Source organism: Ambystoma mexicanum, chromosome 3p (assembly GCF_040938575.1).
Source record: "Ambystoma mexicanum isolate Mex_15411 chromosome 3p, UKY_AmexF1_1, whole genome shotgun sequence".
NCBI lineage: Eukaryota > Metazoa > Chordata > Amphibia > Caudata > Ambystomatidae > Ambystoma > Ambystoma mexicanum.
Genome location: NC_090925.1, coordinates 149327159 through 149344096, shown reverse-complemented (window position 1 = coordinate 149344096; position 16938 = coordinate 149327159). Strand labels below are relative to the sequence as shown.

At 48.0% G+C, this 16938-nt stretch overlaps 1 protein-coding gene across 1 annotated transcript in view; it reads right to left on the bottom strand.

The window, feature by feature from the left end:
* The window catches only part of LOC138580177 (uncharacterized), a 92479-nt gene extending 83691 nt beyond the window's left edge, over positions 1 to 8788 (bottom strand). Inside the window, exon 1 of the mRNA XM_069650503.1 lies at positions 8436 to 8788. Coding sequence (XP_069506604.1) covers positions 8436 to 8658 — 223 coding nt within the window. The 5' untranslated portion in view covers positions 8659 to 8788. The remainder of the gene's footprint in view (positions 1 to 8435) is intronic.
* Between the last annotated feature and the right edge of the window lie 8150 nt (positions 8789 to 16938).

Sequence of the window (16938 nt, the reverse complement as noted above, 5' to 3'; positions counted from 1 at the left end):
TCTAGCAATGTGAAAATATCGATCAATTCCTTCCTCCATATTTTTTCCTTTATTTTATCATTAATATACCACGCCATTGCCTTCATTGACCTGCCATCCGCATCCTTGCCAATGGAGGGTCTCCCGTATTTTGTCATGGCTGGCCCCCCCAACCTCTGTTGCCGCCACTTGCGGTGCCCCCTCGGAAGGATTCCCTGTCCCTAATGACGCTGGTAGTGCCCCTGTCGGGGCCGCTGGCTGTGGTAACCCCTGTGGTGCTGGGCCCGGGGTCCCTACCGGCCCTGCCCCCTTTGGCCCTTTTTTCTTCTCCCTGCTCACAACCCCTTTCTTTTTGACCCATGCCCTCAAATGGTCCCTCTCTTCCCCATCACTGCTCTCTCCTTCTGTCGTCGTGCTCCCCTCCGGTTCCTCCCGAGTCACCTTTCTTTGCTTTCTCCGCCTGCCACTGAGTCTGGGCGACTTACCCGAACCGCTGACACAATTTTTTAACATGCGTACAATCTTATTCCCCATATCATTATTCACAGTACCTTTGTTTTTTTCTTTTCTTCTTCCTGGTCGATGTCCCCGGCTGCTCCTCTGATCTCCTTGGCTCCTCTCTCCCCCTCTTCTGTCCTTGTGGCACCTCGCCTTCTCCTTCACTGCTGCTTGGTTCGATGAACAGCAAAGGTGACATTGCCTTTGCCCTCTCATCCTTCTGCATTATCTCCAATACCCACTGTGCTCCATACTCCTTCTCAGCTTTTCTTGCCCATTCGCTGAATTCCTGGGCTCTCCTCGCTCTTCCTTCTGCCATTCTCCTTGGTTTAACTGCTTCAGCCCACCGAGCTGCCCCACGTTTCTTTCTATGCTCGATAGTGGTCCTTAGTCTTTGCTCCTTTGTCAACAGGCAATGCTTCTCAGTACGAGCCTATGATCTGACCTGTGTTACTTTGCTTATCTTTGTCCCCGTAACAGATTTGCCACAGGTAGTGTTTTATTTATATATATTTTTTTTAAATTAAAAACATTTTCTTTGTGCAGGAGGGGTGCCGACCATGTTCCGGGTATTGGGTTAGAACTCGGGTCCCCAGGTTACTAGCCCCAGCACTCTTCTTTTGCGCCACTTGGCGGCTCCTTTCCAGCTCCTGGTGCCTGGCCCTTTAACCCACCGTGCCGCACCTTCGCTTGTGATGTTTGTCTCTTTCAGAGCCGGGCGATCCTCGCCGATTGTTTTGCTCCGCCCACCGCCAACCGCTTCTTCGCGGGCTTTCTCCAGCAAAGCTGCTTTTCCTCGCTTCCCGCTCTTGTGATGTCGTCCGCCGGAGCCTTCGCTGGCAATCTCCTTCCTCCCCGGTTTCCCGCGACGGTGCTGCTGTCTACCGGTCACGCCCGGTCCTTCTTCCGTTCTTTCTCCCTGTTTGCGGTGCTGGTAGCTTCCTCCTGCGCGTCCGATGTCACCGCCTCCTCCCTGCTGGGCCACTCGAGATTCTGGACGATGCAGGACAAGGTAAGGATGATCACGCTGGTTCTTGCGTAACCCTGTGCCTGTAAAGGAGAATAGTTTACATGAGCCCGCAAGAGCAGATGCAAAACGTTTCCTTTTCCTTATCCCAGGAGACTACCCGTGAGAGGTGAGCTCCTTATCTGGTTTGCATACTCTCCCTTCTTTCGGGGTCCTTTATACCCCAACCGCCTTTTGTTCTTCCTTTGTGGGCCAGGCTTTTCCCGGCCCCCCTGCAGCTGCACCTTGCACCTCTCCTAGGTGCCACTTCCTGCCCTTCCCGGGCTTTTTGTGTTTCAGGCGCCAACTGGCCGCCCTTCCCCATGGCTGGCGCCGTTTCCCCCCACCCTGCGCCTAAACCCCCCAGTCTCTTATCTGCCCGCATTTCATGCGGCCCTGGCCGTGGGGCGTTTCTGCTGTGCGTTTGCTGCCCAGGAAGATGTCTACGTGGTCTTGAAAGCTAGCAAACAAAAACCAGGAGTTATCTTCTCTACAATACTTAGTGCTGTTTTTTTATACTTAAAAAAATAAATAAAAAAACAACCTGCACTCTTCTGTTGCAAAGTAATTGGTGGACAAATCTCTTGTGGCACAATAACTAGTGGGCAGGCACGCTGTGCATAGTAACCAGTGGGGAGGCGTTCTGTGCATAGTAACAGAAGATCATGCATTTTGTGGCCGCATAACTAGTGGTCAGGGATGCTGTGCATAGTAACCAGCGGGGAAGCGTTGCATTCATAATAATTGAAGATCATGCATTTTGTGGCCCTGTAACTAGTGGCTGGGCATTCTGTGCATATTAACCAGTGGGGAGGCGTTCTGTGCATAGTAACTGAAGATGATGCATTGTGCCGTAGTGTAACTAGTGGGCAGACACGCTGTGCATAGTAAAGATCATGCATTTTGTGGTAGTGTAACTAGTGGGCAGACACGCTGTGCATAGTAAAGATCATGCATTTTGTGGTAGTGTAACTAGTGGGCAGACACGCTGTGCATAGTAACCAGTGGGGAGGCGTTCTGTGCATAGTAACTGAAGATGATGCATTGTGCCGTAGTGTAACTAGTGGGCAGACACGCTGTGCATAGTAAAGATCATGCATTTTGTGGTAGTGTAACTAGTGGGCAGACACGCTGTGCATAGTAAAGATCATGCATTTTGTGGTAGTGTAACTAGTGGGCAGACACGCTGTGCATAGTAACCAGTGGGGAGGCGTTCTGTGCATAGTAACAGAAGATCATGCATTTTGTGGTAGTGCAACTAGTGGGCAGACACGCTGTGGATATTAACCAGTCGGGAGGCGTTCTGTGCATAGTAACTGAAGATGATGCATTTTGTGGTAGTGTAACGTGGGCAGACACGCTGTGGATAGTAACCAGTGGGGAGGCATTCTGTGCATAGTAACAGAAGATCATGCATTTTGTGGCCGCATAACTAGTGGTCAGGGATGCTGTGCATAGTAACCAGTGGGGAAGCGTTGCATTCATAATAATTGAAGGTCATGCATTTTGTGGCCGCATAACTAGTGGGCAGGCATTCTGTGGATATTAACCAGTGGGGAGGCGTTCTGTGCATAGTAACTGAAGATGATGCATTTTGTGGTAGTGTAACGTGGGTAGACACGCTGTGTATAGTAACCAGTGGGCAGGCATGCTGTGCAAATGAACTGGTGATCAAACATTCAATGGCTGGTGACTGGTAGCTGAGGCTTCTGTTGGACGGGCCTCTATTCATGGGCAGAGCTACTAATGGGCAGGATTTAGTAGAAGAGTAGTGGATGGTGAGCACTCTTTGGCCCATTGAAGGATGGGCAGGTATTCGGTGCACAGGAACTGGCATTAGGTGCCGTGAGGAAGAGTAGCTGATTGGTCATAGATTTTGTTGCACTAATGGACAGTTATCTTGTGGCACCAATATTTATTTTGCTATTCTAATGAAGAAAGGAATGTCTCCAGGCTGTTCATGAACACAGTTCCTTTAATGCGAATAGCAGTCCATACACATTGTGAGTGCCAGATTCTCTGACACAACAATTCTGATATGTTCTGGCACATTAACGAAGATGGGCATATGGCCCTTGGCACATGAATCCTGAGCGTCATGCATAGCTCGTTATTTTCTCCTTTCCCAGGATGGAATACGCGTAATGATGAGTGAGGTTTCTTTCAGGACCTCACTTTTCTAATCAGCATGAGTTCTCTTGGGACCTCTCCAGACGCCAGAGCGCAGTCCTGGTCTACAAGTTCTGAAAAACCACGGGGAACAGGCTCGCTCGTGGGCAGAAAACTACCACCATATGATGCGGGTGTACCCCCAAAACACAGAAAATGTGGGTACGCATCCTAAAACAGGGGCTGCTTCTGGCTCTGAAAACAGAGCCTTGCGCTTGGGGTTGGCACCACTTTGGGAGGAGCCCTGAGCCCGGTCACTGCTTTTAAGGTGGGTTCTGGGTTCACTGAGGCACCAGAATGTGCTGTTCCAGACAAGTTCCTCTCCCCGCGAAGTGAAAACTCAAGAAACACAACAGCCCAGAGATGGCTGGTAGCGACCAAGCTTAACTCTTAACAGTACCAACACTGCAGCTGACTGTACTGCCGCAACCCACAATTCAATGCAAGGCTTGTGCGACATAAGTGCCAACATGGCACCTAATACCATTAAAAGAGGTTAATTCACTCCTGATGTTTAGTTCTGGGATATTAGGTGCTGCTATTGCATTGGAGTAAAGCTCGGAGGGAGTTGACATGTGAGGAGGGGCACACAGTATGTGGGTGTTGGCCATGTATCCATCCACTCACCCTCCACGGCCATTCCCACCAAATACCTGTCCCTCCCCGGCCAAAAACGCATCCTCCTGGGAGCTCTTTGAGCTGGCCTTATCAATCAGTAATATCAAACGTTGACCTGCCAGTGTTATTTCTAAGCTGTCTCCTGTGAGTTAATGGATTAATTGCAGCTGTAAACGCACGCGACTGTGTAATAAAACGTTTAAGCCAGGTGCGCTTTCAGCCACTTGATTTATAACTTTTCCTTCCGCTGACGACCCGTTAAAAACGAGCATTGGCAAAGTCAACCGTTTTGGCTTGTGTACGTTGTTAGCTAGGCAATGCTATAATACGCCATCTTGTGTCCAGGTAGCACCGTTATGGCAGTGCCTGTTAAATGCCTAACTGAATGTAACTTCCTTATACCCTCATTCTATGTTAATTTAACATTTGCAGAAAGTAAGGGCCTTTTATGGATGTGTAGAGATGCACGAAGTATGGGAAGTTTTAGTCAGTTAAGCGAGTTTGTGCAAGGAAATGATCAATTCATGCAGACAATTGGGCTGGAATTTTTGGGAAACATGGACATATGAATAGCTGGAAAAGTTCAAGCTCTGCCACGTGACTGGTAAAGAAGTGGCACTATGTTAACTACTAAAGCGCTGGTTGCAGAATACGTAAAGATGCCCCTTTATGTGCTGCAAGCAAGCCCTTATCATAATGTTTCCCAGCAGCGTTCATGATTAAGGCTGAATCAGTTGGGAACCTTGCAAGTAGTGGGCCCGCAACTACAAGTCCCTGCAGACCAGAGAACAGGCAGAATCCGTCCTCTCTGGAGAAAGGAACACCTGTGCGGGACTACAGACGCGGCTTTTTGCTCATTGTTTCCAAACTGTGAACTTCTATGCGGTGAGATCTGGAGTCCAGCTTGCAGCCAGTCTACAAGTTAGAGGTACCAGACCGTTTGCAGAGTTTTTGTTATTTGTACATAAGTGAAATAACTTAATGTTCCATATAGACCAGAGGCCCCAACACCCAAGACCTGACTAACTTCTGGGTTGGTCTCTGGGGTTGCCAGAAGAGGTAACCCATCTATAGCCCAAATTGAGTTAGGAACTAGCCCAAAGTAGCCCAGTCACATAGTTCTGCATAAGCTAAATTGTCTGTTCAAAATACGATTCGCAGGCATGTAACCCCACTTGTTTAGGATTGTATATTGAAAACTGAACTGCAAATCAGGAACAAGCAGAGACAATTGAAACAAAGATTTCACAGCAAGAGAGCACATATTGCATGCAGTGTGTTCTGCCAAGCCGCACAGACAGGGAGGTGAGGGTATCATATAATATAAGAGCACGCATGCCAGTATGACCCCATTCCATTTGGGAGATACTAGAGCGGTCATAGAGTAAAGTTTGCATTCTGGGGCATGTAGTCCTAGGTTTATAATAAGAAACTCAGCACTGACTACAAGTCCCAGAATGCAAACTTAAATCTATCACCACTCTAGTATCTCCGAAGTGGAATGGGGAATGTTGGTAGGCATGTAACAGATCTCCTTATGGGATTTCTTCACCTCCATTACTGTCTGGATGACTCTGCGAAAAGCACTGAATGCAACCATTGATGTTCTCTCGCTGTGAAATCTTTATTTCACAGCGAGAGCACATCACACATTGCAGGCAGTGTGTTCTGACGAACTGCCCGATATGGAGGTGGGGAAATCACGACTGCCCCTGGGTGGTAGCGGTGCACGGTATAAGTCAACATAGCATAAGATAACATGATAAAAGAGCTTCCCCTAGCTCGCAGCCGGGATGTATAATATTCCATACCATATCAGACCAGGGCCTATAAGAGAGTTTCTATATTCGCTCTCCTTTGGGACACAGCTCTGGACAGCCCTACCACCTTCAGTTCTGCCACAGTAGACCACCCCCATCCTCCCCCCCACCTGCACATACATCTCTGGTGCACAGAATGGCTGGTGACACTATGAATCTGCCTTTCAAATCAAGTGATAAGGGACCTGGGTAGGGCCAATGCAAGAATAATGCAATTTTAGATGACGGCCTTGGGAGCCACTGGCAGAGGGGACACACTTTGGCCCCTAAATTATTAAATCTACCCCACTGTTAGGGCCGCTGTTTTCATGAAGTGTGAATGTAATCCATGACATTACATTATTTGCCCAGGATCACACGCTTTGGCTAAAGATTTTAACTCGCTGTATAATGTAAGCACTTGGCCACACACATTTCAGGCCTTACTTGGCACAAATATATAAGTTTTGGATTTCAAAGCCGAAGATAATTCTTAATGGGTTTGCTTGCAAAATACACAAAATGCAGCAACCTGACAACATGTTAAGCTGCAAGAATACCAATCAGGGACGCTGAGTACACGGGTGCTCCAGGGCCTGAGCCCCTCGCCCACCAGGAAAGGCCAATATCGGGAAAATTCCTAAACGTTGCAATGGGACTTTTTTTTTTCGGCAGCAGCCCCCACCCCCCAAATGCCCCAGCCGGGAAAACCAAAAAACTCAACGCCATTGATACCAATGTATTTTACTCTTCACGTCCAGGGGTGGACTAGCCTACGGGGAACTCTGGAGATTTCCCGGTAGGCATCTGCACCCTGGGCATCTATTGTGGTATTTCAAATCCTGGCCCTTCACTGCCTAACTAGAAGACCACCCACAGGGACGGGCACACAGCTAAAACAATGATGAAGGAAGATACCGATCCTGGTTCCCACCAGGCAATAGACTAAACAAAGTCTAAGGAAGACACTCCACGACATACCAGACCACATAATGAGATAGCCCTGAGATGAGGAAACTAAAGACTGAATACATAGGCAGACCAAGACGAAGCACTTGGACGATTCATCAATAGCACCCTGTCCCTGTACCACACCCAAGCTCCAATAGACCTATTTAACATAGATAGCAAGGGACTAGGGCCCACCCAACCCCCGGCTCCCCAGCGCAATAGCACCCTGGCCCTGTACCACACCCAAGCTCCAATAGACCTATTTCACATAGATAGCAAGGGAATAGGGGCCAGCCAACCCCCAGCTCGGATACCTAAGGAGGAGAATACACTCCAATCACATTATACAAAGTTCATTAGAATACACAGCAGGGAGAGAGCCGCGCTACACCCACAACAGTCAGATGGTCAAGAAAGGATAGTAGCAACTAATCCCACCCATAGTAATACTAATTAATCGAACAAGATGTGCCATAACCAGGATTCTCACCCCACTAACCCCACCATCACATCTCTGCATGCCTAACGCACCCGAAAATTCACACAACCAACTCTCGCCCAGCAAACCGCTCGTGCTTTACCACACCGCACCAAACAGCACGCGCTTTACCACAACGCACCAACAACAAACCAACAACACATAAACAGCACACTAGCTCTCGCCCCGGCCCAATAGTTACACCAAAGCTCAGCACACGGTGTATACCAAACTGAAGCCGCCAAGAGCACACCACCTCTCTACCTCATCTCCCGACTAACCCAAACCCTGCCCGCCTTCATGTTTTACAGATCGGCCAGAACGCTTGGGGACCAACTCTGTTGGTGACGGTGCGCAATACAAACACCTTTTAACATTTAAAATTTCGAAACGTTCCCATAGGAAAGGGTTGGGCTTGCTGAAAATGTGCAATTTGGGGCCACTTTGAAAATTATTTCCAGGGCCACTTTTGGTTCCCAGTCTACCCCTGTGTTCACGTCCTGAAAAAACATGTGACCATTGACATAAAGCAAACATTCCCCATGTCAATCTAGTAGACATCATGAGATTAAATAAATATTTAAAAGGGGACTTTATTATATCATACCTCTCTCAACTCACCCGCTTTTGGCGGGTGTCACCCGCCACTTAGGCACCTCTCTCACCTGCCAAGATCTTTACACGCCCATAGGAATCAATGGGCTTTCACCCCTCAAATATAAAATCGAGTGTTTTCACCCGCCCAGGGGCCATGAAAGGTTGAGAGCTATTCACTAACTGGTTGGGAAATGGGCAAATCTTTTCTGTCTATTTACACAGAGTGGTACATTGAGGAGGGAGTTTTGTGCACCCCATTCGCCGTCCGTAACATTCTCTTGTGGGTTTTGTGCAAATAACGGCAGTTTATCTTGCAACGTCCGCTCCCCTCACTACGTACCTCCGGGCGACGCCTGTGGAGCCGCGGCTTCCTGTGCAGGGTTCTGTGCCTCCATCGGCGCCGGGGGCTGCTGGCTCTCAGAGTTCTCCGTCTGAGACGAGTTCTCATGATCCCTCAGCGGGTGGCTCTCGAGATTCGTGTGTTCCTCATTCCTCATTCCCTGCACTACCACCGTAAGGGATGTGCACTCCGTCCCGGGAACGGAGTTGCTGCCCTTCCCCATGCCGGCGTTCGCGGACTCGACTCGACAGGTGGTGTTCCTCGGCGCTTCCTCCTTTGGGGGCAGGCGAGGGAACTTCAGAAACGAGAATGAATGAAGACGTGTGAACTGAACAGCAGCTAGGCTCCGTCTGATTCTGTGGGGCGTGGGGCGGGCCGGTGGCGCAAGCCCAGCACCTGGGACCAGCATATGACGCTCTGGTGCCGACAAGGAAAGAACGCCCCTTTAACGTTATATCACAGTAACTAATAAAAAAAACTCGGAAGCTGCTGGCTTTTGATTTGGCCACGATCGACATGCAGTGCAAACAAGGCAACACAGAAAAACCGTATCACTTTGGTTATTGTGTAGTGCAGTGTTCTTCAAACTGGGGGGCTGGCACCCATGGGAGCGGGGTGTCGAATGATGTCCAGGGGTTCAGTCTCTTTGAAAATGGATTAAGATGACTGTTTTTACTATTTAAAAAAGGCTTACATTGACTGCTTCTAATCGAAAAAATAAGCAGTAGGCAATCTGCTTATATTTTAAAGAACCTGCCCCCCCCCCACATCCTGCAGCCGCTAGGGCGGAGGGGGGCGGACAATATATTTTTACTCAAGGGTGTAGTGTGGGGGGCTCGGTATGAACACGTTTGAAAACCACTGGTATAGTGAAACATTTTCTGAGTTCATGCAGACACACTAAGGCACATGGTGTCGGGTTGCCAACATCGTTGTGTGGGTGAGCCTCTGTTGAGGCCCCACGGACATGACGCCCGGACGTGACGTCAGGGGAAGGGGAGGGACGGGGAACGGGGTTCGGCAGTTCCGCCGATGTAACTAGTAAAGTAAGAGGCACCACGAATCGGCTCCTGTGTTTCATTGCTGCGCGAGCGCGCAAGCCCTGGAGACCGCGCCTCAGGCGAGGGCGCAACACTGGCGACGAGCGGGTACAGGCCCCACCGAAGCCGCGTCGAGGTCTGCAATCGGCAGTTCTGCGCGTCGGCGCACCTCGGCAGCGGCGAGCTGCACTCAGCGTTGCCCCGCCTCCCGGGTGACCGAAGGCCCAGAAGCAGCACACAGGCCCCCGCGAGCAGCACACAGATAAGGCCGGCTCGCGGCAATCTACAATCACGCCACCCTGTCTCCCGCGTGACCAAGCCTGGGACAAGCACACGGGCACCGCGAATCCGCCTCCTTAATGACGGAGGGGACGCACGTGCATGCAGCACGCCCAACCCGTCTCCCGCGTGACTGAGTCTGTAGAAGCACACGGGCACCGCGCGTCCGCCTCCTTGACGACGGAGGGGACGCACGTGCATGCTGCACACCCAGCGGGCGTCGCCGGAAGGCCATCCCCACGCCACATGCTGAAGGACACAGCGCTCCATTTTCCCTGCACCACGTGACACCAGCCAGGAGCGTGGGGAAGACAAGCACCACATTTATTCGCCCACACACGGGCACATCTTCGGTTTGCAGCCATGTCAGACACGGCAAGCACCACGGCATCCTCCTCTGGAGGGGCGGGAACTGCGGCAACTGCACCTGGAAATGCAGACACGGCGCAAGATATCGGCCAACAGGTACAAAATGAGGGAGGGGCATCCCAAGTCATGCATATGCCCAACTCCTTTGAAATACGAGACACTTCAAATCTGGGACCCAGATGGAACATATGGCTCTGAGACTTTAAATTCTACACCGGCGCCATCAGGCTAACAGATGACACAAGGCTAAAAAACACACTGTTCATGGCAGTGGGACCTGCGGTAAGACCTGCTGGCTCTGAAGGCATTGACTGTAGGAGAAGTTCCCCTTGGCTCAGCATGACTAATGTGTGTGAATCTGGGGTGCTCCTGGTTCTCCCACCGGTTGTTCACCTTCTTGTCAGTCTTTGTCTTGTTTGTTGCATGTGCACCCTGAGGCCTATGAGCATGTGGCGTGCTACAAATATTAAAATAAATTAAATAAAATGGGGCAGCAACTTCAAAGAGCACGCTTCTGACACAAAGTGACTAACAAAAACAAACTCTGGGTACAGGCTGACCCAGTGAAAGCAAATGGCCTGAAGGAAAGAGGATGGTCATTTGGAACACATGAACATTCACAATTAATTTAAAAAGGGCTATTGTCATTTAGGTCTTTTTCTCAGCAATCATAAGGCGTATTTTCTTCATTTACGTACCATTTTTTATGTAATTTCCAGGTGAATTTGGAGATATAAAATTCATCCACCTGCGACTCAGGGAACTGTAATGGCTATCTAAGATGTGTTTTTGGCTGATCTGAACATGTTCCAAATATGAGAGTTGGTGAGAGGATAGAGAATAAAATTAGGGATATGGGTAATAACTTACATTTTCATAACTATTATGCTTTTTATGGAAACGGCAGAAATGTGCCACATGGCCGTGCTACATGGTACGGACCTGGTGGTCAGTTTATCCAATTCCCCACAATTAGCTGAATCAGAAGAAATGTATACTATGGCAGTTGCTAGTAAAAGCATGAAGTTGTGATACATAACTAGTTTTTGCTAGAAATATGAAAGGAGAACAAATGGCGATTACAAATAGGAATTGCCATAAACTGCTCCAGACCCCTAAACCAATCCCGACTTGGTGGTTGGGTTTGGGAGCAGAGAGAAGGGTAACTGTCCAATCCTACTTGCGGGAATTATTGCAGGGTGCTTCCCCCATGATTGTAAAATTGGTGCTTTCATCACTGCTATATAAGAGGGACTGCACTAAGAGGAAGGGACATAGGGACACACAGACAGAGGTCTGCTGAAACTTACCATCCGACAGCTGTAAAGAGACTCCAGTGGAGATTGCTGAGAGTGCATATGGGTGGAGCTGTCTATTTCTAGTAAGGCCTCCAAGCTGACTGGGTCCTATGGTGGAGAGCGGGAGGCTATCTTTGAGAGTGGAGTGACCAGACCCGTACCCTATCTTTCCAGAGTGTCCCGAGATGCAGCTGGCATTCCTGAACTTTAAAAAGAGGCTTTCTATACAAGTAGAACGGATCCCTGGGAGACCAAAAAGGTGGGGGGAGTCTACTTGCCTTGAATCCTTTCCCTTTAGAGTGGGCAGGGGGGCAAAACTGTGTAGATCTGTAGGCTATTCAACTAAAAATATGAATTTAATTCCCCATTTGACAGAACACTACGGGGTGAATTTTGTGAACATTCATAATTAACAAAGCTGACTTCCCAGTGTGTGCTGAATACTATAGCCTATAAATTAAATTGGTAATCCTTTTTGTCCAAAGACCCGTCTTTTTGAAAGAAGAGGGGTGTCTTTGTTCTTAAATCAGTCCAACCTCGTTATCCAGCTTCCTCAACACAGGCCTTTTAGAGGAGGGGGTCTGAAATATTAAATTCCCCAAAAATTCCCCAAATCATTCCAATTTTTCTGTCCGGCTTCCCAAACACACACCAAAGTAGGGGGTAGGGGGGGTCTGAAAAACAAACCGATAAATCACTCAGTGTTTATTTTAAACTAAAGGTGTGGGCGAAATCATAATTGCCATATGTATTTTTACCAATCTTGAAATCCTACCGCTAGCCTTTTAATGCGGCAGGAAATCAAAAATCGCACTACACTACATGATAATTGCTTTCGTTAGTGATCAGTGTAATTATTTCTAGAAGTGAAAATTTGCAGAAAGTGCAGAATTGTGATTGTGTTTTGTTCTACTCACTATTGTGATTTATTTACGCATCTCTCCAGCCCTAAAATCTCTCCACTGGCTTCCGGTTGCTCGAGGATCAAGTTCAAGACCCTCGGCATCATCCACAAGGCTTTCTGGGTCCTGGGACACCCCTACATCCAACTTTCTCTCCCTAAATACCTTCCTGCTAGATTCCTTCAGTCTTCTAGCTGAACTCTCTGTAGATCAGACGCTTTTCCAAGCAGAGAGTGGGGGGTAGATCTCTCTCCTCCGCATGTGCCTCCTTCTGGAATGGCCTGCCTGCCCCTCTCAGACATGAGCTGGATCTCCTTAAGTTCCGGAAGCTTCTCAAGACCCCCCCACCCCCCATTTCTCTTCCTCCTTCCCAGCTAATGTCCCCCTCTGCCTCTTGCTGCCTGGTTCCTTCTGATACTTACAGTCTACCCCTGCACTTGGTCTCCCCCCTTGGCTCTCTAACCTGTACTTGCCCTTCCGGGCTCCCTCCCCCTGAACTAGCCTGGCTGGGCCTGCACCCCACTTACAGCCCTGTCCAGCACTTATCATGTGGACCTTCTTTCCCCTGCACTCTTTGCATTCCCCTGGCACTTGTCCACCTTTCCTCTCCATAGCACTCACCTAAGCCTTGGGCCCTTTTCTGCCCTGTCTAGCACTTCCACATTCGCCTCTCCCCGCACGTCTTGTTAATGCACTTGCACGATCCGAATGACACAAGACCTAGTAGGACCGTTTTTGTTTTCTTCCCCTTGCACTACTCCTCTTCTGTCTTGCGCATTGAAACTCCTTTTGCTGTATAGCTGCATTATAAATACCCATTAAATGAATAAATGGTGGCATATGAGTGGTTTATCAGTAACAAAAAAAAGGAAAAAGGGATGAAAGATAGACTGATTAAATGCAGGGAAGAAACAAAGATGGGATGAAGCAAATAATTAAAGAGAAAAAGAGAGAGGGAGAAAGAACTAATGACAGAAAGAAACAAAACAAGAATGTGTGAGAGGAAGAAAGTAACAAAGTGGAGAAAGAAAGAAAACTGAAATAAACCGATAGATAACAATTAATAAAAGGAAACATTTTTTAAATTAATCTATGGAAGAAATGGAACCGTTTTTTAAATTGACGTATAAAAGAAAAAAAGGTAAAATAAAGAAAAGGAAAGAAAGAAATATGGAACGATCAAATGAACGAAAAATAAGGAAAGGAAATGGAAGAATAGATTAAATGGGAGAAAAGAAAAGGATGGAATTAAATAGTTTAAAGCAAGACAAACAAAAAGATAGAAATGCATTGAAGAAAACAAACTAGAATATAAAGAAGGAACGACCAGTCAAGCTCACTGCTTGGGAATGTGTCCATTTCAGATTGCTATCACTGCATTTCATAGCTGAGAAACATTTCCTATCCTCAAATCCGTTATTGATACATTGTAACGACAGCCATTGCCTGCCTCTCACTACTGCAGAGCGTGTCCTGCAGTGAGCAGTTGAACAGGACACATGGCAACACGGGAGGTAGCAGGAACTATGCCAGCCAACAGTGGGCCTCATTTTCGGGGCTATTTTACTTTTCTTCCTCCCCCCCCCCCCCAAGTCTGTTAGCGTTTTCCAACGAACTACAACTTGAATGCTTCAAAATACAAGATTACTTCACATTTCCCCTTGTACTCACTCTATTAATTTAATTGGTATTATTAAGAGTGTCCAAGAGGGAAACAGGACTCTGAGGTTTGAGATTACCACTCGATGAGTGAGACCGTGCTCCAAGGCAGGAGACCCGCAATCAATGAATTACACTTCAAAGGTGTGAGTCTCACTCTGAATGACAGATCCTAAGAGTGCGAGTCACAGCCCATCACTGAGACAATGAGGCAAGGTTTGCATGTCACATCACAAGAACGAAACTGGGGGCTAAGGTATGGCAATCCTGCCCCTCACCACCCATGAGAAGGCGCCCCTTGGTTTCAGCACTGAACAAATGAGACTGGTCTCCATGTAGTTTAATATGCACCCTATGGCAGAGCCTGCTGGGAGATGAACAATGATTGGTGTTATGATCCATCGTAAGGAATCCTCGCTTTATAGGGAGCCATTACTCACTTATCGCGAGACCAGGACCTCACACGTGAGACTCGCACACAATGAATGAGAACGTTCTTCAAGGTGTGCAGGTCACACAGAATTACACACACAGTCCTTCCACTGGCACTACTCACATCGAAGGGCTGAGATTGTTCTTTGAGTTGTGAGGCAAGTGAACACAGGAAAGCATGAGACATGTTTCTCATTTTCCTGTGGCTCACTGGTACTGAAACTGCCCTCACTATAGCGAAGGTTGTATTTCTGCTGTGCGACTGCTGCCCAGGAAGATGTCCACGTGGTCTTGAAAGCTAGCAAACAAAAACCAGGAGTTATCTTCTCTACAATACTTAGTGCTGTTTTTTATACTTAAAAAAAATAAAATAATAATCTGCACTCTTCTGGCGCAAAGTACTTGGTGGACAAATCTCTCGGGGCACAATAACTAGCGGGCAGGCATGCTCTGCATAGTAACCGGGGGGAGGTGTTCTGTGCATAGTAACTGAAGATCGTGCATTTTGTGGTAGTGTAACTAGTGGGCAGACACGCTGTGCATAGTAACCAGTGGGGAGGCGTTCTGTGCATAGTAACTGAAGATCGTGCATTTTGTGGTAGTGTAACTAGTGGACAGACACGCTGTGCATAGTAACCAGGGGGAGGCGTTCTGTGCATAGCAAATGAAGATCGTGCATTTTGTGGTAGTGTAACTAGTGGGCAGGCACGCTGTGCATAGTAACCAGTGGGGAGGCGTTCTGTGCATAGTAACAGAAGATCATGCATTTTGTAGTAGTGTATCTAGTGGGCAGACACGCTGTGCATAGTAACCGGGGGGAGGCGTTCTGTGCATAGTAACTGAAGATCGTGCATTTTGTGGTAGTGTAACTAGTGGCCAGGCACGCTGTGCATAGTAACCAGTGGGGAGGCGTTCTGTGCATAGTAACAGAAGATCATGCATTTTGCGGCCACATAACTAGTGGGCAGGGATACTGCGCATAGTAACAGTGGGGAAACGTTGCATTCATAATAATTGAAGATCATGCATTTTGTGGCCCTGTAACTAGTGGCTGGGCATTCTGTGCATAGTAACCAGTGGGGAGGCGTTCTGTGCATAGTAACTGAAGTTGATGCATTTTGTTGTAGTGTAACTAGTGGGCAGACACGCTGTGCATAGTAACAGAAGATCATGCATTTTGTGGTAGTGTAACTAGTGGGCAGACACGCTGTGCATAGTAACAGAAGATCATGCATTTTGTGGTAGTGTAACTAGTGGGCAGGCATTCTGTGCATAGTAACCAGTGGGGAGGCGTTCTGTGCATAGTAACAAAAGATCATGCATTTTGTGGTAGTGTAACTAGTGGGCAGACACACTGTGCATAGTAACCAGGGGGAGGCGTTCTGTGCATAGTAACAGAAGGTCATGCATGTTGTGGTAGTGTAACTAGTGGGCAGACACGCTGTGCATAGTAACCAGTGGGGAGGCATTCTGTGCATAGTAACAGAAGATCATGCATGTTGTGGTAATGTAACTAGTGGGCAGACACGCTGTGCATAGTAGTAACCAGTGGGGAGGCGTTCTGTGCATAGTAACTGAAGATCATGCATTTTGTGGTAGTGTATCCAGTGGGCAGACACGCTGTGCATAGTAACCAGTGGGGAGGCGTTCTGTGCATAGTAACTGAAGATCATGAATTTTGCGGCCACGTAACTAGTGGGAAGGGATACTGTGCATAGTAACAGTGGGGAAGCGTTGCATTCATAATAATTGAAGATCATGCATTTTGTGGCCCTGTAACTAGTGGCTGGGCATTCTGTGCATAGTAACCAGCGGGGAGGCATTCTGTGCATAGTAACTGAAGATGATGCATTTTGTTGTAGTGTAACTAGTGGGCAGACACGCTGTGCATAGTAACCATTGGCGAGGCGTTCTGTGCATTGTAACAGAAGATCATGCATTTTGTGGTAGTGTAACTAGTGGGCAGACACGCTGTGCATAGTAACAGAAGATCATGCACATTTTGTGGTAGTGTAACTAGTGGGCAGACACGCTGTGCATAGTAACCAGTGGGGAAGCGTTCTGTGCATAGTAACAGAAGATCATGCATTTTGTGGTAGTGTAACTAGTGGGCAGGCACGCTGTGCATGGTAACCAGTGGGGAGGCGTTCTGTGCATAGTAACAGAAGATCATGCATTTCGTGGTAGTGTAACTAGTGGGCAGGCATGCTGTGCAAATGAACTGGTGATGAAACATTCTGTGGCCGGTAAGTGATGGCCGAGGCTTCTGTTGGACGGGCCTCTTCATGGACAGAGCTAATGGGTAGGCATTTGTTTGGTAAAAGAGCAGTGGTATTTGGGCCAATTAAGAATGGGCATGGCTTCGGTGCACAGGAACTGGCATCAGGTGCTGTAAGGCAGGGTTGCTGATTGGTGATGGATTTTGTGACTGATGGACAGTTGTCTTGTGGCACCAACATTTATTCTGCTATTCTAATGAAGAAAGGAATGTCTCCAGGCTGTTCATGAACACAGTTCCTTTAAT